Below are 27788 nucleotides of genomic sequence, written 5' to 3'. Positions count from 1 at the left end.
GGGGGTCTTTAGTGGGTTGCGCCAAGCAGAGCATTGGTGAGTATCCGGCGCAGGGGCGGAAATGGTGGCTGGGGCAGGGCGAGCTCAGGAAGCCGGTGGTGCTTCGGCCTCGACCACCTCTCGTCACCTTTGACCAGGATATCCTCTCTTTGGCTTCCCCTCCACCCCGGCTTCCCCCTGGTGCAGACTCCGAGGTGGTGTCTTAGGTCAGTGTGACTAAGTACATCGCTCGCGACCAGCGTTATTTAGGGAGTTCGATTCCACTGATATGGCGTCGTCTCTCTCAGGTTCTCACAATGTCAACGGTCAAGGAGCAGCTTATTAAGAACCTGGTTGTGGAAGATAAAACCTCCCACCAGAAGATCACCGTCGTCGGGGTCGGTGCGGTGGGCATGGCTTGCGCCATTTGTATCTTATTGAAGGTAAGTGATCAGCCCGTTCTGGGGCTGAGGGTCAAGCGCTTCGGGGCCTTGTCGATGGATGAGTTCAGGTTTGCAGGGCTAATCCCTTGGCTGCAAATATGTATCCTCTTCATCTGACTTTTTTTCCCCTCTTGGTCGTATTCCTCTCCTCTGATTTTGACGCAATTTAAGAAACATTTAGCCTTGACTGGTCTGGCTCAGTGGATAGAGCGTCGCCCTTCAGACTCAAGGGTCCCAGATTCGATTCCGGTCAAGGGCACATGCCCAGGTTGCGAGCTCGATCCCCAGTGGGGGAGTGTGCAGGAGGCAGCTGATCGATGTTTCTCTCTCATCAATGTTTCTAACTCTCTATCCCTCTCCCTTCCTCTCTGTAAAAAATCAATTATATATATATATATATATATATATATATATATATATATTTTTTAAACATTTACTTGGAGCTTACCATTCTTAGACTAGTTCAGATTTATTTGTAGGCACGTTGTTAAGCATTATGACATTGCATTATAACAGTTCAATCCATGAATTGTCTTCCTTGAGGAGGAATGGGTGAAAATTATATTTCCCAGTGACTTCCACTTTACAATTAAAAAAAAAATGGTATGACATGCTCGTTATAAAACAAAAAGTACACGATTTGATAAAGTTATTTTGAAATGGAAGTTCTTTAATTTTCCTTTGTTTCCAGAACATCGTTTCATGTGCTTATTGGCCGTTTGTTTATCTTCTTTGGAGGAATGTCTATTTAGATCCTTTGCCCATTTTGCCCGGCCAGCATGGCTGAGTGGTCGAGTGTCTAACTATGATCCAGGAGGTCATGGTTCGAGTTCTGGTCATGGCACATGCCGGGGTTGAGGGCTCGATCCCCAGTGAGGGGCGTGCAGGAGGCAGCTGATCAATGATTCTCTCACTTCATTGATGTTTCTGTCTCTCCCTTCCTCTCTGAAATCAATAAAAAAAATACTTTAAAAAATCCTTTGCCCACTTAAAAATCCAGTTATTTGTTGTTTAGTTGCAAGAGTTCTTATATTTTAGATGTTAACTGCTTATCAGATACATGATTTTTACATACTTTCTCCCATTCCCTTAGTTTCCCTTTACTCTCTTGATTGTGTCCTTTGATGCACAGAAATTTTTTAGTTTAATGTAGTTTAGATTATCATTTTTACTCTTATTGCCTGTGCTTTTGGTGTCATATCTAAAAATCATTGCCACATTCAGTGTCATGAAGCTTTTCCTCTGTGTTTTCTTCTAAGAGTTTTATAGTTTTAGATCTTCGATCCATTTTGAGTTAACTTTGTATATGGTATAAAGTAAGTGCTCCTACTTCATTCTTTTATATGAAAATATGCCATTTGTTAAAAAGATATTCTTTCCTGGTTGAATGCTCTTGGCACCCTTGCCAAAAATCACTTGATCATATGCATTAGAGTTTATTTCTAGGCTCCCTATTTTGTTCCATTGCGCTATATGTCTGTATTCTGTTATCTCACAGTTTAGATTACTGTAGTTTTGTAATAAGTTTTTAAATCAGGAAGCATAAAACCTCTAACTGTTATTTTTCAAGATTCGCTATTCATGCCTTCTCCCTCCTCCTCCCCTTTCCTTTCCCCTTCTCTCTCCCCTCCCTTCCCCTTTTCTCCCTTCCCCTTCTTTCTTTCCTCCATCTCTCCCTCCCCACTCCCTCCTTCCCTCCCTCCCTCCCTCCTTACCTCCCTCCCTCCCTCCTTACCTCCCTCCCTCCCTTTTTCTGAATTTGTGGGGGGGGGGGTTTGCCCCCAGTTTGTTTTGGAGCTCGAGCATTGGCCTCATCTTGCCCATTCAGTGCTAGCAGCAGCAGCAGCCAGATTTTGCCTCCTCCAGAGTTCTGAGACTAGTTCCTGAAGCACCTGTTTTAGTCTTTCTGTGCCTTCAGCCTTAGGGGTGATAGGTTCAAGTTGTGGTTACAGTCTTTGGGTTATCTCAAGTGTTACCTTTTTCTTCTTTCATCCCTCCAACATCTGTCTAAACAATTTCCTATATTAAATTCCTTCCGTTGAAATGCTTAGAATGGTTTCTGTTTTCCTGTTCCAGACCCAGACAGATACATAGACTGATGTAAAAACAGATCTGTAAACATATAGTTTTTTAAAAATCAGCTAGCCCTGGCTGGTGTTGCTCACTGGATAGAGCATCAGCCTGCAGACTGAAAGGGTCCTGGGTTCAATTCTCCATTAGGGCACATGCCTGGGTTGCTGGCTTGATCCGCAGTGGGGGGCATGCAGGAGGCAGCCGATCCATGATTCTCTCTCATCATTGATGTTTCTATCTCTCTTTCTCTCTCCCTTCCTCTCTGAAATCAATAAAAATATATATTTTTAAAAATCAGCTAGCCAAAAGTTTCATTCTTCTGGATGAAACTCCTTATCCGCCTCCTATTCCTGATATATGACACATAATTTAGTAAATTTTAGCATTTACAGTTGTCCTTTAAGATGACATGGTATCTGATTTGAGAAAAAACCATTAGTAAATAGGGACTTGTATCCTTTTTTGTTATTGCTCACCTTTGGAATCTGGCCACTGGAATCTAAGGGAATACACTCCTTCTATATAGTTTTATATTCTGTTGAATCTGATGAAAACCCAATTCAAATTAGAGTAAGCATATAAAGAGACTATATATTGTTCACATAACTAGAAAATCTAAGAGCAGAGCTAGCTTCAGGTACTACTAGATTCTAGAATTCATACATATTGAGACACAGTATTTGTATATCTTGGTTTATATTTCCTCTATTGGCTTAATTCTCAGGCAGGGTCTTTCTGTGTAGTGGTAAAGATAACTATACAGTTTATTCTTAAGAGTCTTATGTCATTCTTAGAGCTATGATTCCAAAGAAAAATGACACTTAATTTTCCATCTTCCACTTCAAACCTTATAGACATTGTGCCCATTTGTTATGCCTGGGCCATATGCCCATTTGTGAACTAATTTCTGTGACCAGAAGGAAGAATGGAACAATTGGTTGGGTCTGGTTATATGCACATCTACTGTTAGGTTGGAGGGCTGATATTAATTGTACTGTACTGACCTACATAGAAAGGGTTCCTATAGGTGGCTACTTTTCTATTTGGCCATAACGATGCATACTGAAAACAACTCTAGCCAATTTAGAAATAAGGCATATGGGCTAAATATAGTAAAATCCTTGGAAAGAATTTAATAATTTCTCATAGGCTTTATTTTTTAAATTGATTTTTAGAGAGAAAGAGGAAGGGAGAGAGGGATGTAAGAGGGGAAGGAAGGAAGGAGAGTAGGGAGGAGAGAGACAGAGATAGAGACAGAGAGACAGAGACATCCCTTTGTTGTTCCACTTATTTATGCATTTACTAGGGGCCTGGTGCACAAAATTTGTGCACAGGTAGGGTCCCTAGGCCTGGCTGGCGACCAGGGCTGATGGGGGCCTTCCGGCAGCTGACCAGGGACTTTCTTCGTTCCGCGCCAACCCCGGTGGCCAGTGTATGTCATTGTGATCAAACTCCCAGTCTCCTGGTCAAACTCCTGAGGGGATACTTTGCATATTAGCATTTTATATATATAGACTAGAGGCCCAGTGCACGAATTTGTGCATTGGTGGGAGGCGTGGCCCCCGGTGGTCAGTGTGCGTCATAGCGACTGGTCATTGTGGTTGTTCTGCCATTCAGTTGCTGGGCTCTTTTTTTTTTTTATATTTTTTATTGATTAAGATATTACATATGTGTACCCTCTACCCACCCACCCCCCCGCTCATCCCCTCACCCCCCCGTTGTCCGTGTCCATTGGTTAGGCCTATATGCTTGCATATAAGTCCTTTGGTTGATCTTTCCCCCTTGCCCCCACCCTCCCCTACCTTCCCTCCAAGGCCCGACAGTCCAATCAATGCCTCTCCGTCTCTGGATCAGTCCTTGTTCATCAGTTTATGTTGTTCATTATATTCCACAAATGAGTGAGATCCTGTGGTATTTATCCGCTCTCCAGTTCCATCCATGCTATGGCAAATGGTAAGAGTTCCTTTTTCTTCTTCCTCTTCTTAAAGAATACCTTTCAGCATTTCATATAATGCTGGTTTGGTGGTGATGAACTCCTTTAGCTTTTTCTTATCCGTGAAGCTCTTTATCTGACCTTCCATTCTGAAAGATAGCTTTGCTGGATAAAGTAATCTTGGTTGCAGGTTCTTGCTATTCATCTCTTTGAATATTTCTTGCCACTCTCTTCTGGCCTGCATGGTTTCTGTTGAGAAATCAGCTGACAGTCGGATGGGTACTCCCTTGTAGGTAACTGACTGTCTTTCTCTTGCTGCTTTTAAGATTCTCTCTTTATCTTTTGCTCTTGGCATTTTAATGATGATGTGTCTTGGTGTGGTCCTCTTTGGATTCCTTTTGTTTGGGGTTCTCTGCGCTTCCTGGACTTGCAAATCCGTTTCTTTCACCAGGTGGGGGAAGTTTTCTGTCATTATTTCTTCAAAAAGGTTTTCAATATCTTGACCTCTCTCTCCTTCTGGTACCCCTATAATTCTGATGTTGGTACGCTTGAAGTTGTCCCAGAGGTTCCTTACACTATCTTCGTATTTTTTGAATCTCTTTTCTTTTTTCTTTTTCGTTTGGGTATTTTTTGTTTCTTTGTATTTCAAATCTTTGACTTGATTCTTGGGATCCTCTTGTCTGCTGTTGGATCTCTGTAAATTATTCTTTATTTCAGTCAGTGTATGCTTAATTTCTAGTTGGTCCTTTTTCATGTCCTCCATGGTCTCACTATACTCCTTGAGGGATTCATTAAATTTATCGGCGGTTTCCATAAAATTCTTGACAAACCTTATAAACGTGGCCTTGAACTCTATATCCAGTTGTCTGTCCTCCTCCGTTTCTGCCATTTGTGACCTGTTTCTTTGTCTCCGCATTTGGGCTGCTTCCCTGTGTTGATAGAGTGGCCCTGCGCTCCAGGTGTCCCGTAAGGCCCAGTGGCTCAGCCTCCCCAGTTACCTGGGGTGGACACTCTTGGTGCACTCTTGGTGCCTTGGTTGTTGTAGGATCACTGGGAGGAATTGACCTCCAGGCCAATTGGCTGTGGGAATCAGCTGTGTCTGAAGTGGGAGAATGGTCCCCCTCTGACCACTGGGTACAGTGGCTCCTGGATCTAAGGAGGTGCTAATTCAGCCCCTGCCTGAGGCCACACAGCAGGAGTCACGAAGAGGCTCAGCTGTGAAGCAATGCAAGCCGCTGCGGGGCCTTGAGCCTTCTCTTGGAAGTTCCGGGTCTGCTTGGCTGGGCTGTAGTTAGGTACATTCACATGCAAAAGCCTCTGCCGCAGCCTGGGTGGGGCGGGGTCTCAGGGAGTCAAAGGGCGGAGAAAGCAACTATGGTGATTCTCCGCGCCCGGAGTCGCGCGTCTCAGTGTCCCGGTAACGGCTGGAAGCACCTCTGAGGGAAAGCTGCCCTCAAGTTCGCCCGCTGCCGCCTGACAGAGCAGCTCCTCCCCGTATATGTCCTGGGTCCCCAGAGACTTGCTGGAACCGGAGTTCAGAGCAGTCGGGAGCTTGTGATTCAAAAAGACAGCCGCGTCCTCAGGTGCCACCCCCTTTCCGCGCACGCGAGCCGCCACCGTACCTCTGCACTCAGCCTCCGCAGCTCCTCTGGCTCTCAGCGTGCTTTTCTTTTCTTCTAGTTGTAGAAATTACACTCAGCCAGCCTTCCTGTTGTTCGGGATGATGTTTGCTCTGACCTTTGCCGTATTTTTCAATTGTTGTGGGAGACGGCGATTTCCCGGTGTTTATCTATGCCGCCATCTTAGTTTGGTTGCTGGGCTCTTATATGTATAGATTGTATGTGCCTTGACCATGTCATCTTACTGCAGCCTTGGTGTATCTGGACATGCTCCAACCAACTGAGCCAGCCAGGGCAACAGTTTTAAACTGTTATTTGAAGTGGAAGAAACCCAATTCTAACAAAATTAACAATTAGATGAAGGCAAAAACAATGACTTTTTATTATATTCTGTTGTTTACCTTGACTTCTGGCCCATTCTAGGCATATTAAAAAACTATCATTTTTTGGGGGGGGGGGGGGCGCGGTAAGAGATCAACCAAAGGACTTGTATGCATGCATATAAGCATAACCAATGGACACTGGTGGGTAAGGGAGGCTGGGGGAAGGTCAAGGGGGGGAAAAAAAGGAGACAAATGTACTACTCTTTGTAATATTTTAAGCAATAAAAAACAAAAAAACCATCATTTTTATATAATTTTTTCTATTAAAAATATAACTCTCCTGCCGTAGCCAGTTTGGCTCAGTGGATGGAGCATCGGCCTGCGGACTGAGGGGTCCCAGGTTCGATTCCGGCCAAGGGCATATACATTGGTTGCGGGCACATCCCCAGTGGGAGGTGTGCAAGAGGCGGCTGATCAATGTTTCTCTCTCATCGATGTTTCTAACTCTCTATCCCTCTCCCTTCCTCTCTGTAAAAAATCAATAAAATATATTTAAAAGTATATATATATATATATATATATATATATATATATATATATATCTCCTTTGCGTATAAAATAGCCACACAAAATTTTTTCTCATTCTCCTAAAATAAGAACATTTTCCAGAATATCTTATTCATAACTTTAATGTATTTTAGGATTTGGCTGATGAACTCGCCCTTGTTGATGTTGCAGAGGACAAGTTAAAGGGAGAAATGATGGATCTTCAGCATGGCAGTCTTTTCTTTGCTACTTCAAAGATTGTTGGTGGAAAAGGTTAATTTTAGTGTTTTTTTTTTTAAATTTTTATTTATTGATTTGAGAGACAGGGAAGGGGGGGGGCATTGATTTGTTGTTTCACTTATTTATTCATTCATTGGTTGATTCTTATATGTGCCTTGACCAAGAATCGAACCCATAACCTTTTGGTGTATGAGATGATGCTCCAATCAATGAGCCACTCAGCTAGGGCTGTACTAAATTCTTATGGTTTTCCTTCACTTTTATTTTTCTCATACTTAAAAGGACAATTTTTAAAATATATGTTTTTATTAATTTTAGAGAGAGAGGAAGGGAGAGGGAGAGAGAAAGAAATATCAGTTGGTTGCCTCCCACACATGACCCGACCAGGGACTGAACCTGAAACTCAGGCATGTGCCCTGACCAGGAATTGAACTGGCGACCTCCTAAGACATAGGTAAGTGTTCGACCACTGAGCCACATCGGCTGGGCAGGACAATTTTTAAACAACTTGCTTTTAATGTCTTTTTAAGATATTCAAATTAATATTCATAGAAACAATTATTTTAAAATATTAATTTTGAAATATAATAAGAGTTTAAGTATAACAAACATTAGTGCATCCCAGTGAAATATTACCAATTCAGTTGATACATTATGTAATATCTATTCAAATCTCATTCAGAAATTGAAGTCCAAGACTAGCCTAGACAAGGTGCTTTTTTTATTTTTATTTTTTATTTATTTTTTTTAATATATTTTATTGATTTTTTACAGAGAGGAAAGGAGAGAGATAGAGAGTTAGAAACATCGATGAGAGAGAAACATCCATCAACTGCCTCCTGCACATCTCCTACCGGGGATGTGCCCGCAACCCAGGTACATGCCCTTGACCGGAATCGAACCTGGGACCTTTCAGTCCGCAGGCCGACGCTCTATCCACTGAGCCAAACCGGTTTTGGCAAGGTGCTTTTTTTAAAAATATATATTTTATTGATTTTTTATAGAGAGGAAGGGAGAGGGATAGAGAGTTAGAAACATCGATGAGAGAGAAACATCGATCAGCTGCCTCCTGCACATCCCCTAATGCGGATGTGCCCGCAACCCAGGTACATGCCCTTGACTGGAATCGAACCTGGGACTCCTCAGTCCACAGGCCAACGCTCTAACCCAGGGGTGGGCAAACTTTTTGACTCGAGGGCCACAGTGGGTTCTTAAACTGGACCGGAGGCCGGAACCAAAGCATGGGTGGAGTGTTTGTGTGAACTGATATAAACTCAAAGTAACATCATTACATGAAAGGGTGCGGTCTTTTTTTTTTTTAGTTTTATGGCCCGCGGGCCTTAGTTTGCCCACGGCTGCTCTAGCCACTGAGCCAAACCGGTCAGGGCTATTTTTTTTATTTTAAAATTTTGTTTTATTGCTTAAAGTATTACAAAGAGTATTACATATGTCTCCTTTTTTTTTTTTTTCCTTGACCTTCCCCCGGCCTCCCCTACCCCCCAGTGTCTTGTGTCCATGGGTTATGCTTATATGCATGCATACAAGTCCTTTGGTTGATCTCTTACCTCCCCCCAAACCCTCCCAGCCTTCCTGCTGTAGTTCGACAGTCTGTTCGATGCTGCCTCTGTATCTATTTTTGTTCATAGGTGAAACAGTTTTACAACTGATCATCAGATTTAGAAGGTAGTTTATTTTCTTTTCTGGATCAAGAATGTGCCTGTGATCTCAAATCCAGTCCCTTCTAATTAGAAATAAATACATTCCTACTCTTGGAATCCTGAAACAGATACATACATTTTCAGAGTTTTAAGCTTCTGATATATATAGTGTTTCTAAGAAGACAGAGAGTTGATTTGCATTGCCTCAGGCCTTAATAACAAATGAGAATGTCTGCTTAAAAGCATAGTATGTTCTATTTTTTTAAAAAAAAGCTGTTTGAAACTTTTAAGTCATAGTGACAAGACTTCCTTCAGGTTATTCAAAATAATATTACTACATGGAAAGTCTATTCATTTCCAAATGCCAGACATGAAAGTATATAAATGCTTTAATACCAAGATCATGCAATACTCTTTTAAAGAATTAAGGAACAATGATTATGGCAGTCATGATCCAAATATCGTCTTTTGTTTCTCTTTTAGATTGTCGTGTATCTGCAAACTCCAAATTAATTATTGTCACAGCAGGTGTACGGCAACAGGAAGGAGAAAGTCGTCTTTCCCTGGTTCAACGTAATGTGGATATCATGAAATCAGTTATTCCTGCCCTGGTCCAGTATAGTCCCGACTGTAAGATGCTTATTGTCTCAAATCCAGGTGAGTCTTTTCTCTTTAACTGCATAAGGATGGTCTTTCCAGACCATTCCTTTTTTTTTTTTTTTTACCCCTAGTGGAAGGGGAAGTTTATTTAGCATGCAAAGCAAAAGTACACTTAAAGAGGAGACTGGAGCAGAATGCTTAGAGAGGTGCCTTGGCCCTTTAGAAAGAAAGTCACAGAGGCAGAAGAAGTGAGCCAGCTGGGCTATGTGAACTCAGGAATCAAGTTACAGAGGCAAAAGAAGGGGCTTGAAGGGGGTTAGCCCAGGATGTGCTGCTGTAGCCCAATACTCCCTTAGTTGCAAGTCTTGTGGGGACCCTAACAGAATGAAAAGAAAGATACAAGCTTGAAGAATAAAGGCATGGGCAGGCTCTGGAGAGAGAGCATGCACTGGGTTCTTTATTTTAAGAGTTTATTTTATTATTATTATTATTATTATAACTAGAGATCCGGTGCACAAATTCGTGCATGGGCGGGGTCCCTTAGCCTGACCTGAGCCCTCTTGTAATCCGTGACCCCTTGGAGGGATGTTGGACTGCCGATTTCGGCCAGGCCTTCGGGGATTGGGCCAAAACCAACAGTCCGATATCCCCCTGAGGGATGTAGTAGTGCCAAAGTGGCAGGTGGCCGGGGAGAACTCCAGCTGGGGCTGGGCACAGCTCTGCTGCCACTCATCCTGGCCCTGTTGTGCCTGCCACTGCCACCGCCACTTGGTAGTGCTGCCGCAGAGGCGGAAGAGGCTCCCACTGCCATAGCTGCACTCACCAGCTGTGAGCCTGGCTTCTGGCTGAGCAGTGCTCCCATTGTGGGAGCATACTAACCACCAGGGGCCAGTTCCTGCATTGAACGTTTGCCCCCTGGTGGTAGGTGCGCATCATAGTGACCAGTCATTCCAGTCGTTCTGGTCATTCGGTCATAATGGTTGCTTAGGCATATATATATATATATATATATATATATATATATATATATATATATATATTTTAATTTCAAGAAAAACAGTTTTAAATATAATGTTACATGCAATAAAAATTAATATTTCAAGAAAAAAGATTTTAACACATTGTATGCGGGAAACGTATTTATACGTTTTACGTATTTATACGTTCTACCAGTGTAGTTGAGTGCGGGACACGTATTAATACGTTTTTTATAGACTAGTGGTAGAATGCGGGTAACGTATAAATACGTAAACTAAAGTTATCGTAATTTTACTGAACGTTGCCATTTGCGCAAAAAATGAGCAAAAATGGCCCACGCCACCTGTTAGTGCGTGATAAAAACTACCCGCAAACAATGTGTTAAATATAATACCAAAACTGTACTAACATAGTATCACAAAAGTTGTAGGAAATATTAAAAATCTGCAAATAACAGGATTATTTCTATTCGAAAATATATATTTTCTCTTTTTTTTTAAATAACTTTATTGAGGTAAAATTTATGCACAATAAACTACCCATTCAAAATATATAATACAATGATTTTTTCCAGCTTTTTTGAAATATAATTGCCATATAACATGCAAGTTTAAGGTGTACAGTGTGATGATGATTTGATACATTTACATATTGGGAAATGATTACCACAGTAGGGTTAGTTAACAACTTCAACACATACAGTCATCCCTTGGTATTCTCAGGGCATTTGATACCACTGTGGATACCAAAATTGGACATCCTTAGCACGGCGCAGAGGCGGGAGAGACTCCTGCCACCGCCGCTCTGCTCGCCAGCCTGTGAGCCCAGCTTCTAGCTGAGCATCGCAACCCCTGTGGGAGCGCACTGACCACCAGGGGGCAGCTCCTGCACTGAGCGTCTGCCTCCTGGTGGTCAGTGTGTGACATAGCAACCGGTCATTCTGCTGTTCGGTCAATTTGCATATTAGACTTTTATTATATAGGATACTATTTGTCTCTAAATTTTGCGTTACCCAAAAATAAACCCACACCTTTATAATAAATTAATATATGACAAAGGAGGCAAGAACATACAATGGGATAAAGATAGTCTATTCAATAAATGGTGTTAGAAAAATTGGACAGGTATGTGCAGTAAAATGAAACTAGACAACCTTCTTACACCATACATAAGAATAAACTCAAAATGGATTAAAATTTATATGTTAGACTCAAAACCATAAAAATCCTTGAAGAAAACATAAGCATTATAATCTCTATGCTCAACCACTGAGCCACGCCAGACAATATGCCACATATTCTTCATTCATTCATAGACAGACACCTAGGTTGTTTTCATATCCTGGCTATTGTGAATAATGCCACAATGAACATGGGAGCGCAGGTATCTTTGAGATACTGATTTAATTTCTTTTGGATATATACCAAGAAGTGTGATTGCTAGATTATATGATAGTTCTGTATTTTAATTTTTTGAGGAACCTTCATACTCCTTTTTATAGTGGCTGTCCCAGTTTATATTACCATCAACAGTGCACACGGGTTTCCTTTTTTCCACATCCTCACAAAATGTCCCTAAATATTTTATGTTTTTGATGCTATAAAAGGAGTTCTTTACATTTCATTTTTGTTTATTGTGAGTAAATAGTAATACTGTTGATTTTTATGTATTGACCTTGTATCTTGAAAAATTGCTAAATTCACTTTTTAATTCTAGTAATTCTCTTTAAATTTTTGGGATATTCTCTATATCAGTGGTTCTCAACCTTCCTAATGCCGCGACCCATTAATACAGTTCCTCATGTTGTGGTGACCCCCAATTTCATTGTTACAGATTGAACATAATTAAAGCATAGTGATTAATCACAAAAACAATATGTAATTATATATGTGTTTTCTAATGGTCTTAGGCGACCCCTGTGAAAGGGTCATTCAACCCCCAAAGGGGTCACGACCCACAGGTTGAGAACCGCTGCTCTATATATTATCGTGTCATCTGCAAATACAATTTTACTAGTTTTCTTTCTTTTCCAATTTGAAGACCTTTTTACTTTCTTGCCTCATTTCACTAGTTAGCACTTCTAGTAAAATGGTGAATGTAAGTAGTAATGACAGACAAATGTACATCACCCTGGAGGCTCATTTACTCCCTTTTAAAAAAAAATTTTTTTTTTATTGATTTCAGAGAGGAAGGGAGAGGGAAAGAGAGAGAGAAATGTTAGTGATGAGAAAGAATCATTGATTGGCTGCCTCCTGCTCGCCTCTTACTAGGGATCGAGCCTGCAACCCAGGCATGTGCCCTTGACTGGAATCGAACCTGGGACCCTTCAGTCTGCAGGCCACCGCTCTATCTACTGAGCCAAATTGGCTAGGTTCCTCCCTTTGTTTTGGTAGCTTATTAGAGAGTTGGATCAGCTAAATTGAGCCATTGAGCCAGCCTATGTAGAAACAGCAAGGTCTTAAGCTGATGTCAGTATTCCTGGCATGCAAGGTTCTTTTCAGGGCCCTACGGATATATCTTGGCTCTGGAAATGCATGCTGCTTACCACTGTTCGCAGACCCAGCTATCCTTTGATAAATTTCTTGTTATTTAAGGAAACTAGGGGTTCACTTCCCCCTCCAAAGCTACATACAGATATGTAACACAATGTGCTGGTGGGGCTCATTTTTGTTCTCAGAGGAGTTTCAAGAAAACAGCCAGCACATCAGTCAAGAGAGGCTCCTCTGCACTTGGCCATTTTGTATACAGAAGATCTGTGCCTAGCCCAGGGGTGGGCAAACTTTTTGACTCGAGGGCCACAATGGGTTCTTAATCTGGACCGGAGGGCCGGAACAAAAGCATGGATGGAGTGTTTGTGTGAACTAATATAAATTCAAAGTAAACATCATTACATAAAAGGGTACGGTCTTTTTTTTTTTAGTTTTATTCATTTCAAACGGGCCGGATCCGGCCCGCGGGCCGTAGTTTGCCCACGGCTGGCCTAGCCTATGCTGTGGAATAATGAGAAGTCAGTGTACATAGAGTGGCTCCCTACTTCTCTGCTTCTAAGATTTTTCCAGTAAATACTATTTATATGTATGCCCTCTGGTAGTACATACTGGTAGTAGTATTAGTGTCCGTGATACCTTGTATAAGTGTTGAGAGTGGACATACTTGCCTAATTCTTTATTTCATGGCAAAGACATTCAGTCTTATTGATTATGATGTTTAATGTGGGCTTTTTTCCCCCTAGAAATTCACTTCTCTTCATAATTGTGGAGAGTTTTTTAAAAATCATGAATGGGGGTTAAATTTTATCAAATACTTTTTTCTGCATCTATTGATCCTTTTATCATTATACTAGAAACCTGGTGCACGAATTTGTGCACGGGTAGGGTCCCTCGGCCTGGCCAGTGATGGAGGACTATCGGGGGTGCTGGCCGGCCGGAGGGAGGGGCCCCGGGAGGTTGGCTGGCTGGCCCCCCGATTGGGGCCTATGGATGGGGCAGTTGGCAAGGGAAAAAGGGCCGCAGGAGGTTGGCTGTGGGAGCGCACTGACCACCAGGGGTCAGCTCCTGCATTGAGCGACTGTTCTATGGTGGTCAGTGTGCATCATGGCGAATGGTCGACCGGTCATTCCGGTCATTCTATGGGGAGTGGGCCTAAGCCATCAGTCGGATATCCCCTGAGGGCTTCCGGACTGTGAGAGGGTGCAGGCTGAGATGCGGGACCCCCTCGAGTGCACAAATTTCGTGCACCAGGCCTCTAGTATTACGTAGTGACAAAAGGGTTAATAGGCACAGAGAAAACATTCAACAAAATTCAACACCTAATCATGATTTTACAAGTGAATCCTTCAGTAAACTATGTGTAGAAGGAAATTATTCTGATAAAACATATAACCTATAAAAAGATATAAAAGGTGCAAAACCTATAACTAGCATCATACTCAGTGGAGAAAGACTTGAAAGGTTTCTCCCTGCTAATAAGATCAGGTAAGACAAAGATGTCATTTCACCACTTCCATTTAACATCATGCTGGAAGTTCTGGCCAGAGTCACTGAACAAAGATTTATCAGACAAATACTTTATTTATTTATTTTTAAATATTTTTTTTATTGATTTCAGTGAGGAAGGAAGAGGAAAAGAGAGATAGAAACATCAGTAATGAGAGAGAATCATTGATTGGCTGCCTCCTGCATACTCCACACTTGTGGATAGAGCCTGCAACCTGGGCATGCATCCTTGACCGGAATTGAACCTGGGACCCTTTAGTCCACAGGCCGACACTATATCCACTGAGCCAAACCAGCTAGGGCTCAGACAAATACTTTAAATCAACTATTATAAGTATGTTTAAAGAGCTAAAGGAAACCAAGCCTAAAGAAGTAAAGGAAATATGAGACTGATGTCTCACTACATATTGAATATTAATAAACAGAAATTTAAAAAATACTAAATAGAAATTCTGAAGTAGAAAGCTAAATGAAAATTCAGTATATAGGGTTTAACATCAGATTGAAAAGGCAGAAGGAGGAGTCAGTAGACTTGAAGATAGGTTAGTTCAATGTTAGGACTTTCTAAGTTTCTATTGATGCTTTTTTCCTTTGGTGCAAACTACCTTATTTTGTTTCATGCCTCATAATTTTTGTTAAAAACTGAACATTAAAAAAATGATAGTATGAAAACTGTATAAATCAGATTCTTCTCTCCTAGGGACTTTTGTTGTTGATGCTTGTTGCAGCTGCCTTTTGTTTATTTCATGACTTTTGTGCACTCATTCTGCAAGTCTGTATTCTTTGTTGTGCGTGGCCACAGACATCTTTTATCTCTTTGTTTAGTGATCAGCTACTGATTGAATGGAACTTTTAAAAAATGTGGAACCAAAAAGGATTTCCCAGTCTTTGCTATAGGCCTCTGTGTGCATGTTGGAGCATGCCTTCAACACTCAGCCAGTTCTACCACTGTGCCCTTCACTTCCTGCTTGTGCAGAGCCTCAAGGTCATACAGAGCTTAAGTTTAGGATCTTCTCATGTTTTTCCTGAGCATGCACACACTGGCACACTGCCCTGGGTATGCATGTGACTTTTGTCTAGGTAGAAAATGTTGGTAGCTTCGATGAGGCTTTGGTGGTAGAGAGGAAAAATCTAGGCAGCCTTGAGGTAGAATTAACTAACTATAAAATATACAGATAGGCACATATATTATCTTAAAAGAGAATTTAAAAAATTCTAATAGTGAATAATTCAACCTCTTAAAACCATCGAGAGAGATTATCAGTATTTCCTTGTTGAATTGCTTTGCTTCAAACTTTGTAATAAATTTATATTTGACTAAGACATTTGATCTATCTATTCAGAAAAGCAAACTATAAAAGGAAGTTATTATAAATCTTTTTGTAACAAGAAATTTTTCTTCCTAGTGGATATTTTGACATATGTGGTCTGGAAGCTAAGTGGCTTACCTGCCGCTCGTATAATTGGAAGTGGTTGTAATCTAGACTCTGCCCGTTTCCGTTACCTGATTGGAGAGAAGTTGGGTGTCCATCCCACTAGCTGCCACGGTTGGATTATTGGAGAACATGGTGATTCTAGTGGTGAGTATAAACCCATTTTCATTATGTAATCACACTTATCTATAATGATGCTTTATTTTCTTTAAAGTCTATTTTTTGTGAAATTAATATAGCTGTGTAACTTTTGTTTTATTGGTATTTTCCCGGTGTACACTATCTTTTTTGATTTCTTTATTTTCAGCTTTTTGCATCATGGATTTAGTTACCACTCATTAAATTGTGCATAGAGCATATAACTATTTTAAAAGCCAGTGAATGTTTCTCTTATCTGGAGCACTTTCATTTATTGTTATTTTTTAAACATTACAAAGGGACAATACTGGTTTTTTGTATATTCACCGAGTTGTGCAGTCATGACCACAATCTAGTTATAGAACATTTTCATCACCCCAGAAAGAAACTTTTGCTCCTGAACTCACTCCTACCCCAGCCCCACGCAACCACTAATTTACTTTCTGACTCTGTAGCTTTGTTTATTCCAGACTTTTCATTTAAATAAATTTATATAATTTGTGTTTAAACTGTTACTTAGGCCATACCTATCTTTTTCTTTTCTGAACTTAAACATTTAAGCTCTGCAGCACAATTAGAACTTTATACTTCTTACAGTGTTCTCTAATTGTATCATGTTTGAATCTTCTTTCCACAGTGGCAGTAAACCCATTAAGAATAAGGACCATTGATTCAGTTATTCATTTGTTTAGTCAAAACATTTAATAAGTCCTTCTTGTCTGTTGTGTTTTTTTTAAAAATATATTTTATTGATTTTTTACAGAGAGGGAGGGAGAGGGATAGAGAGCTAGAAACATCGATGAGAGAGAAACATCAATCAGCCGCCTCCTGCGCACCTCCTACTGGGGATGTGCCCGCAACCAAGGTACATGCCCTTGACCTGAATCAAATCCGGGACCTTTCAGTCTGCAGGCCGACACTCTATCCACTGAGCCAAACCGGTTAGGGCTTGTCTGTTTTGTTTTTTTTTTTACTCCAAATGTCATCCTATATAATAAAAGCCTAATATGCTAAGTGTCCAACTGTTTGTTCTACAGTTCAACCAGTTGCTGTGATGCGCACTGACCACCAGGGGGCAGACGCTCCGACCAGTAGGTTAGCTTGCTGCTGGGGTCCGACTGAACAGGACTCAGGGAGACGAGCCAACACGCTCTGGAGCCCTCCCACGGTCCTTCACCAGCCCCAATCATGCACTGGTGGGGACCCTCAGCCAGGCCTGCTGGGATCAGGTCGAAACTGGCTCTCCAACATCCCCTGAGGGGTCCCGCATTGCGGGAGGGTGCAGTGTTATAACAAATACTTTTGATTTGACTTAGACAAATACTTAATTTGACCTATTGGCTTGTGTTACTGTACTAATTCAGCTCTTCCTCCTGGAAGTCATTAAAAATAAAATTTCCTAATTATGTTTTTATTTCTCACTTTTTTTTAAAAATATATTTTATTGATTTTTTACAGAGAGGAAGGGAGAGAGATAGAGAGTTAGAAACATCGATGAGAGAGAAACATTGATCAGCTGCCTCCTGCACATCTCCCACCGGGGATATGCCCGCAACCCAGGTACATGCCCTTGACCGGAATCGAACCCGGGACCCTTCAGTCCGCAGGCCGACGCTCTATCCACTGAGCCAAACCGGTTTCGTCCTCACTTTTATTTATTTATTTATTTATTTATTTATTTTTTTAAATATATATATATATATTTTATTGATTTTTTACAGAGAGGAAGGGCGAGAGATAGAGAGTTAGAAACATCGATGAGAGAGAAACATCGATCAGCTGCCTCCTGCACATCTCCTACTGGGGATGTGCCCGCAACCCAGGTACATGCCCTTGACCGGAATCGAACCTGGGACCCTTCAGTCTGCAGGCCGACGCTCTATCCACTGAGCCAAACCGGTTTCGGCTCGTCCTCACTTTTAATATTACATTATTTTATTTGAAAACAAATCAGTGTATTTTTAAAAATATATATTTTATTTATTTTTAAATTGATTTTTAGAGAGACAGGAAGAGAGAGGCAGATAGAGATAGAAACATCAATTAGCTGCCTCCTGCATGCCTCCTACTGGGGACCAAGCCTGCAACTGGGGAGTGTGCCCTGACGGGAATCGAACCAGCAACCTCTTGATGCATAGGTTGATGCTCAACCACTGAGCTACACTGGTTGGGCAACATTTTTTATTTATTGACGAGAGAGAGAGAGAGAGAGAGAGAGAGAGAGAGAGAGAGAGACATATTAGATTGAGAGATTTGTTGTCCCACTTATTTATGTATTCTTTTGTTGATTCTTATATTTGCCCTGACTGGAGATTAAACCTACAACCTTGGTATATCAGGATGATGCTCTAACTGTGCTATTTGGCCAGGTTAGCTTCACCTTATTCTTTAATTGGATATGAGATTCTAGATTGACAGTAGTTCCCCCTCCAGCTCTTTGTTACTGTTGAGAAGTTTGGTGTTAATTTGTTGCTCTTTTCCTGTTTTGCTTGTAATATTTTATCTTTTTAACCATCCTTTTCTTCGTGGATTCTGTACTTGTACCTTGCTTTAAAATACCTCCTATGTCACATAGTTATAAATAAATTCTACTACATATTTTTCTAAAGCATAATTTTATTTTTTACATTTCCCCTTTTGGCCATTTGAAACTTATTTTTATTATATGGTATAAGGTAGTAATCTAAGTTTATAAAAAATTACTAAAACAACCGAAGCAGTGCTAGGAAGAAGAGTTCATTATGAGATACATTTCTTTTTAGTGCCCTTATGGAGTGGGGTGAATGTTGCTGGTGTTGCTCTGAAGACTCTAAACCCTAACTTAGGAACTGATTCAGACAAGGACCAATGGAAAAATATCCATAAACAAGTTGTTGAGAGGTAAAGTACTCACTAAGTTTCTTAAAGCATTAATAATCAGTAGTAAGAACAAATGTCACAGAAAAAAATATAGTCGATCGTTGAGTTTTGTGTGGTAAATGATTCTAATCTTATGAAAATCCTTGAATTCAGACTTATATTACCCATTGCTTTATTTGGGGGCATTTTCACAAAGCAAATGTGCTTTACAAGAACTCATATGTGTTTGAGGGTAATTTAGCAAGTAATTATGAGCACTTTGGAACCAGCTTTCCTAGGTTTGAAACCTGACTTCACCACTTATTAAGTAGTGTGATATTGCCAAGCTATTTAAAATTTCAGAAGCTCAGTTTCCAAGTTTTTAAAATGGGGATAATAATAGAGCTCACTTTAGAGGGCTATTATGAAGAGTAAATGAGTTAATACACATAAAATGCTTAGAATAGCACCTAGAACTTGGATTCATCAAATGACTCGATGAAAAAGACAACACGAAGCCGATGCAGATGATCAGAAGTTAACTGGGTGTATTTATAAATGAAGTGTCTGACTCTGTGTAAATCAGCTTTAACAGCCCACATGATTCTCCTTTATGCTTTAGCCAAGTCACATATTAGTAAAAGTTACACAATCTAAAAATCACTTCTGGATATTCTAAACTGGAATATTAAATTTATAAAAGCTCAAGTGTAATGTATATTTAGGATGTCAACTCTACAAAAATGTATGATAATTAGGGCAGAGACTAAAAAGATACACAATATAGCAACAGTGATTATGGGCAAGTTTTTATTTTTTAAATGCCTTTTAGTTTAAAAAAATAAATTATTTTCTGATCATAAAATCACATGATCACCTTAATCTATACAGAGTTTCAATTGGGAAGATGACAAAGTTCTGGATAAGGTGGTGGTAATAGTTATACAGCAGTGTTTATGTACTTAACTAGTAGCCCATCGTGCGATATCATGTGCAGTAGACCACCCGCGCTTCCACGGGAATCTGCTGGAACCACAGGGAGCTGCATTCATTCCGCAGGAGCCGCATTCATTCCGTGGGAGGTGGGAGGGAGCCGTGCTGCTTCCGCGGGAGGCGGGCCCACCATCTCCTCTCCGGGCTTGCACTCGGCTGCGGAGGCTGCGGGCTGGCCCCCTGTCCCTGTCCGTGTCCACTCCGGCTCCAGGGGGCCGGCCCGAGTGGGGCACAGCAACAAAGCAAGAATTCTGCCAGGCTGCTCATGCTGCCCGCTCTCAGCGGCTGTCCCCGCTTCCCCAGGACTGGGGGACTCTGGTGGGGCTGAGAGGACTGGGCACCACCATCTTTGTCATGGAGTGACAGTTAATTTGCATATTGCCCTTTTATTAGATAGCATACCAATGAACTGTATACTCAAAATGGTTAAAATGGCCAATTTTACCACTATTTAAAAAAGAAAATAAAGTACATGGCTATACATAGTGTTTTGAAGTTCAGACTGTCAAGTTAGAAACATAATAAGCTTTAACCTAACATTAAGTTTATCAAGCTTGGTGAAAGGACACTGGACAAAAAACACAGTTTAGAGCAGTGATGGCGACCTTTTGAGTTCGGCGTGTCAGCATTTTGAAAAACCCTAACTTAACTCTGGTGCCGTGTCACATACAGAAATTTTTTGATATTTGCAACCATAGTAAAACAAAGACATATTTTTGATATTTATTTTATATATTTAAATGCCATTTAACAAAGGAAAATCAACCAAAAAAATGAGTTCACGTGTCACCTCTGACACGCATGTCATAGGTTCGCCTTCCCTGGTATAGAGTATTAGCATTTTAAGGAGGTATTACAAGTGCTCAGGTGTAGCTTTCAGGCCACATCACAATCTTGTATGTTTTAAATACCAAATACTATAACATGTTACAGATCAGTACTTGTTCCAATTAGTCCTCTCAACAATGCAGTGGCCAAAATGGAATTATTTGCCTTTTAGTCATTTAGCAGAGGATCTATAATTATAAAAAAAAATCCTCAGAGTACTGCTAGTATTTATCTAAAAAATGACTCAACTCTTTTATAATCTTTGATTTTCCAGTACCTAACCAATAATTGCAGAGGAGTGAGATCAGGATTTAATAAGATGTCCTTCCAGGTTCCCAATAGATCATGTAATTTAGAACATGGATCAGATGTCTTAAAATATCAGCCATAGAACTGCTTGTTCTCTTTGCTCCCTTTAGCTTTCCTTTTATACCAAAAATTTTATTTTCATTAGGATGGTTAATAACAGGTAAAAGATTATGTTTTTAGCCATTTTTTCTCAATCCTCTTTCTCAAGCCATTTTTTGTTAATCCTACCTGGAGGATATTTTTCCATTGATTTTTAGACAGAATGGAAGAGGGGCAAGAGATAGACAGAGAAACCTTGATGTGAGAGAGACACATGGATTGGTTGCCTCCTGCATGTACCCTGACCAGGACTGGGGATCAAGCCTGCAATTGAGGTACATGCCCTTGACTGGGAATCGAACCTGTGACCTTTTAGTCTGAGGGCTGATGCTCTAACCACTGAGCAAAGCGACTAGGGCTCTCAAAGCGATTTTGTTAATTCCTGAGAGGATAGATCTGTCATCCAGATTCCACTGGTAAGATTTGTCCCCAGTTACCTATGCAGAGCTTTCTACTTATATACCATCAATTAATGACTTTCTAGGCATAATCTTCCTCCCTTTCCTTTTACTTACCCACAGATGCTTGGTCTGAAAGCTAATCCTAATTTGACACCAATTAAGAGTCTGAAAGCTAATTCTAATTTGACACCAATTAAGAGTCTGAAAGCTAATTCTAATTTGACACCAATTAAGAGTCTAAAAGCTAATTCTAATTTGACACTAATGTGCATGAATTCTAATAGTACCCCTGGTTCTGGATTGACAGTCAAATCCCAGCACACCACAATGAGTACAGTCCAACTGTTATGTGCTGAGATGTTCCATTTACACATCAGTCTTATATTTTGCAATCAAGTATGTTATGTGCGGTCCTGGTGCCTTGAAATTATGTGTAGCTGGTTGTTAGATAACCTGATAGGAATAACGATGCTGTACATTCTGTGTTTCCTATCGTATATTCTTTTCTCAAAACTAAGTAAATTCAGTGCTATCTTAAAACCTCCTTGTCAATCCAAACCTGAGACCACTGTTGGTGGCAGTACAAAAATATAATACATATATATTGTAGACAACAAGAATATTCAGGAAAGCATAAAGAAAATAATAGCAGCCCAGCTGGCGTGGCTCAATGGTTGAGCATTGACCTATGAACCAAGAGGTCACTGTTCAATTCCTAGTCAGGGCACATGCCCAGGTTGTAGGCTCGGTCCCTAGAGTGGGCCTGCAGGAGGCAGCCAATCAGTGATTCTCTCTCATCATTGCTGTTTCTGTCTCTTTCTCCCTCTCCTTTCCTCTCTGAATTTAATGAAATAATAGCACCTGTAAGCCTGTCATTAAAAAATAATCACTATTAATAACTTGGTGGATTGATACTGTTCTAAAGTTTCTATAAAAATGTGTTATGTTCTCTCCTGGCTGGTGTTTCTCAGTGGCTAGAGCATCAGCCTGCGAACTGAAGGGTTATGGGTTTGATTCCTGGTCAAGGGCACATACCTGGATTTTGGGTTTATTTCTAGCCATGATCACGGCATGTGGGAGGCAACCAATTGATGTGTTTCTCTCACATTAATGTTTCTCTCTCCCCCTCTCCCTTGGTCCCTTCTACTCTCTCTCAATGGAAAAAAATATCCTCCGGTGAGGATTAACAACAAAATAAAAGTATTGTGTATTTTACAAGTTTGAGATGAGAAATTACATAGTGTTTAGGACTCTGTTATTTTCTTTTGAAAATGTATCATGGCCCAGCCAGTATGGCTCAGCGGTTGAGTGTCGACCTATGAACCAGGATGTCACAGTTCGATTCCCTGTCAGGGCATATACCCAGGTTGCAGGCTTGATCCCCAGTGTGGGGCATGCAGGAGGCAGCTGATCAATGATTCTGTCTCATCATTGGTGTTTTTCTCTCTCTCCCTCTCCCTTCCTCTCTGAAATAAATAAAAATAAAGGTGTATCAACATTTCCCCAAATTTCCATATATTACTGGTTTAATGATATATTCTTAGGAAAAATATGTGCACATGGCTTAAATTGTATACATTGCACCTCAGTAACAATTTTTAGTGGCTAGCAAGATATATATGCTAACTTTCAAGGTGAACAGATTCTATGTTTGGATATTTAAGCAATAATATAAAATACACAGTATAACATACAGATCATATATTATAGAGTTGTATACCTAAAACCTGTGTATTTTTTTAACCAGTGTCACCCCAACAAGTTCAATAAAAAAGTTAAAAAAGCAATAATACAAAAAGTTTAAAACTAATTTTCATCTTGAATGGCTTCAATATTCTGCCTTTATGATAAAAGGAGGGTGAATTATTAAAGTGATAATGAAGTCTGTGAGAGTAGTATTAAAATTTGTATTATTTATAACTGGTTTCTAGAAAATTTTAATGGAGTGGCATTGATATGTAGGTTGCTTCAGAATGGATGCTTGCAATATATTCTTTTCTCTAAGTTGACTTCTCATTCATTTGCTTTTCTTATTTTCTACAACTGTAGTGCCTATGAGATTATTAAGCTGAAGGGGTACACCTCTTGGGCTATTGGCCTATCTGTGACAAATCTGGTAGAATCCATTTTGAAAAATCTTAGGAGAGTGCATCCAGTTTCGACTATGGTTAAGGTAGGCTTAAATTGATCTTTATTATCATTAATGTTTGTTGAGTCCTTACTATATGCCAGGCATATACAAGGTGTTATAATGGTGAACAAAAAAGACAGAGATCCTGCCCTTATAAAAGTTAATGAAAAATGGACTTAATAAAACAATTACAAAAGAAAATATCTAATAATAAATTATACTAAGTGCTATAATGAAAAACTAAAAAGTGCTAAGAGTACACAAGAAGAGAATTTAACTACTCTGGGAAGGGGCATGGGTGGTCGTTAGGGAAGCCTTCCCAAAGAAGTAAAATGACCTAATCCAAGTAATGAGTAGGAGTTAACTTGGAAGGCTGGATTAATATTCCAAGCAGAGGGAACACATGTGCAAGAGGATCTGAGGTATATATAAGCAGAGAACACTTGAGGATCTGAAAAAAAAGGGTCATCTGTTGAAATGCAGAGAGCAAAGGGAGTAATGGGAAGTGCACGGTGAAGGGAAAAGCACGCAGAGTCAGGCCACCAAAAGGAAGAGGGTAGGCTGAGGGGGTGGCAGCAGGTCATGGTCATCACACAGGGCCAGGCTAGGCCCCAGGGGTCTAGGACCTTGTTTTCAGCCCACTCACAGCCCCCAAATGGCATGATGGGATGGGCATGCATTCTCCAGTTCTAGTCGGAGAAGCCCCTTCTAGAGGAAAGAGAGAGAGAGAAAGTAGAGAGAAACAAATTCCTGGAACACTGGCAGGGAACCAGAGGGCGTTCTTTCCCAGCATAGTGACCTTCTTTCTGATGCCACCCAACATCTGGAAGCTCATGAAAAAACTTCAAAAGTTACAGAGAGGTGACAACAGAATGACCAAGTACAGGGAAAGTAAGGGAAGGTGAGTGGAGCTGGAGCTGGAGCTGGAGCCTGGCTGGGAATGGAATGTGGGCTGACAGTCTGGTGGGACAGTGGGCTTCCATAGCTAGGCACAGACCAGAGTGGAGTGAATGTGAGTACAGCCTGTAAAGGGGCCCTCAGAGGAAGACATGTGGTTGGTCTGATGGAGCTCATGAGGTTGAATATAAAGTGGCTACCAAATGAGGAAGCTGGACTTCAGTGGAGGAGGCGGCCAGAGAATCCCTCTGTGGGTGACTAGAGCAAGATAGGAACAAGGTGTATACCCTGAGCTCCTGAGGAGAGCCCAGAAGTGGTGAGAGGGACGCTTGGTTGAGTAGTGCCTGTGGGCTTTGAGCTATTGTGGGAAACTGGGAGGCACCACTCTAGAATCAAGGGACTTTGCCCTTCTCTGAATGCTAGTTCCTGGTAACTGTTTATAATCAGACCTGTAGGAATAACAAGACCTTTCCGTCACCTCCTCCAACCCTAGACTCAACCCCAAGAGTGGGGTAGGAAAGAGTAATGAGTGATGAGAGACAGGGAGGTCTGAGGGGTCTACTGGGTCTTCTTATCTTCCAGGGATAGTAGGGAGAGGCAGAGGCTAGTTTATGAGAATGCAAGCATTGTGTGTGTTGTGCAGGGCTGTTTTTTTTAATATATTTTTATTGATTTCAGAGAGGAAAGGAGAGGGAGAAAGATAGAAACATCAATGATGAGAATCATTGATCGGTTGCCTCCTGCATGCCCCACAATGGGATTGAGCCCGCAACCCGGGCATGTTCCCTGACCAGGAATTGAACTGTGACCTCCCGGTTCATAGGTCGATGCTCAACCACTGAGCCACGCGGACCAGGCAATTTGTGCAGGTTTTAATAGACTTTCTGGCAGCTGCTTCTGTGGCCTTGGATTCAGCTGCTGGAGTGGAGGGAATATTAAGGCTGGAGACCAATGTTTCAATAGGCCCAAGATAGGGCAGTGGTCATGACTGCACCTATGCCATGGGCCCTGTACATCATGGGAGGCTCAGGGTATCAGTCAGATTGGGGCAGTGGATAGAGGTATCCTGGAAGGTAGGAGTATATTCCATTGGCAACTGGTGAGTGCCCTGCTAGGCATGAGAGGGTACCCATACCCATAGGTTCCATTGGAGGCTCACTTCTGGAGACTTGAGATTCCATCTGTGGCATCTTTTGTCCAAACTCAGTGGCACACCATGGTGTAAAAGTCAATTTATACAAAACAGAGCCTTCTCAGTCACTTTCTGCTTCAGAATTCACTGTTCTCTTGATGTATCTCAAACACAGGCTGCTTGATTGTACAGTTCTTTATCAGATGAAATGACATTATGAAGGACTGCATGGCACCCTTACCCTTAGATAGAAGGATGACCCGGTAGGGGGTAAACAGTGCCTTTCTTGGTCCCTTTGAGGCCTCTGGCACGATATTCATGATACTGAACACAAGTTCCACATGGTCATAGGACATTAGGATGCTCTTGGTATTGTCAGTGATCACTCAACCACCCGCTGAGGATTCTTGTTGTGCTCCAGTATACTCTTATTCTTAAGAAGCTTTCTAGCACAGCTGCTTTTCCATATCAGGTTAACTGAACAGTAATTTAATTTTGCCTTTTAGGGCTTATATGGAATAAAAGAAGAAATCTTTCTCAGTGTCCCTTGTATCTTGGGGCAAAGTGGTATCTCAGATATTGTGAAAGTTAACTTGAATTCTGAGGAGGAGGATCTTTTTAAGAAGAGTGCAAACACACTTTGGAATATCCAAAAAGACCTGGTATTTTAAAGCCTTTTAATGTTCCACTGTTTTATAGAACAGAAGATAACAAACTGTGTATTTTACATTTTGAAAGTATTTTCATCTGATATGAAAAATATAAGAAGGCATTGGAGACCTATAGCATACTCCATCCTCTCAAGTGTAGAAAAAGGAAGTGGTAAAGAAATTTATCCTCTTTTATGAATCTCGCATTGCTCTATTCTAAGATACCCAACTTGTACAAATGTAAGAGTGGCCTTTGGGTTTAATAAAATATATATAACAATCCATTATAATATAGAACTTAAGATTTTTTTCACAAAACAAGCACTTTTTCTAGTATTGAAATTTTATCTTGTGCTTTCTTCCCTTAGGGAAACAGCATATTTACTTTATATTGCTTCGTGTATCTATGTATAATTTTTACTGAGTGCTTATTTTTAAGACCATGTATTTAAGAAGGAAAATAGAAATATACCTTTTTGGTGTAAAAAAATATAAATATCTTCAACCCTGCAAGTATAATACCAATTGATCTAAATTCAAATTGTGGATTTGGTGTCTTTGTTGAAATACTACACTGGGAGCTTAGACCATCACATTAGATATAAGTGAAAATTAAGCATTGTGGAAAATAAATATAAGGAAATGTCTTGGTTTGTGTGATTAACTGAAACTAATGTGAAACATGGAACCTCTGATTTCCAACTTTCAATTTGGAAATCGATTACATTTCTTTCCAGTTCGTTCAGCAAATTACTATTATTCTTGCTGTGTAATGATTATAAGTCAATATGACATGATTTCTGCCCTCCAGTATCTTACAGTGAGTATTTAAGGTACATCAACTAATTAATTATTAATGAATGCTTTATAAAAGTCAACTGATAGCTCCCTCTTTGTGTCCAATCTAGGAGTGAATGTTCTTCTTTTGATTTATATATACAAATATATGTATATATGTATGTGTATATACATATAATATGTAACATATATGTTTCCTTTACTCCACAAAGAATTAAGGCAGCTGTAGGAAATACCAATGAAACAAAAGCTAAGAAATCAGGACCAAGGTGATTTACAAATTAGACTAGAGCAGTGGGAAAAGTTAGAAGGCAGCTGTGCCGGCCCTGAGGACTTGCATGGCTCTAGTGCAGGTGTACCTATTTGCAAAGAGAGTCACAGTTCACCCTGTTAGTCTTGCTACTGTGATAGCTTTCATTCTAGTCATTTACTACCAAACATGATTCGTTCCCTATTATTTTGTTTTTTAATTTTTTATTGATTTCAGAGAGGGAGAAAGAGAAACATCAGTGAGAGAATTATTGATCGGCTGCCTCTTGCACACCCCCTATTGGGGATTGACCCTGCAACCCCAGGCATGTGCTCTTGACAGGAATTGAACCCAGGTCCCTTTAGTCCACAGGCCGCCATTCTTATCTACTGAGCCAAACCGCTAGGGCTATTTTGTTGTTTTTTTAAAACACACACACACACACACACACACACACACACACACTCACACATACTTCCCATGAATACACAAAATATAGTAATG

The 27788-nt window shown here is 40.6% G+C and overlaps 1 protein-coding gene across 1 annotated transcript; it reads left to right on the top strand.

The window, feature by feature from the left end:
* Window positions 1–296: 296 nt before the first annotated feature.
* On the top strand, window positions 297–26883 carry LOC308524945 (L-lactate dehydrogenase C chain; the record flags this gene model as incomplete). The annotated part of the gene is made up of 7 exons (XM_081099583.1): window positions 297–422; window positions 7072–7189; window positions 9298–9471; window positions 15794–15967; window positions 18721–18838; window positions 23476–23599; window positions 26093–26883. The coding sequence occupies 7 exons, from the start codon at window positions 297–299 to the stop codon at window positions 26255–26257; spliced, it is 999 nt and encodes a 332-aa protein (XP_080955709.1). The 3' UTR covers window positions 26258–26883.
* Between the last annotated feature and the right edge of the window lie 905 nt (window positions 26884–27788).

Source organism: Myotis nattereri, assembly GCF_964212035.1.
Source record: "Myotis nattereri genome assembly, chromosome: 9".
NCBI lineage: Eukaryota > Metazoa > Chordata > Mammalia > Chiroptera > Vespertilionidae > Myotis > Myotis nattereri.
This window is presented reverse-complemented; position numbering and strand designations above follow the sequence as displayed.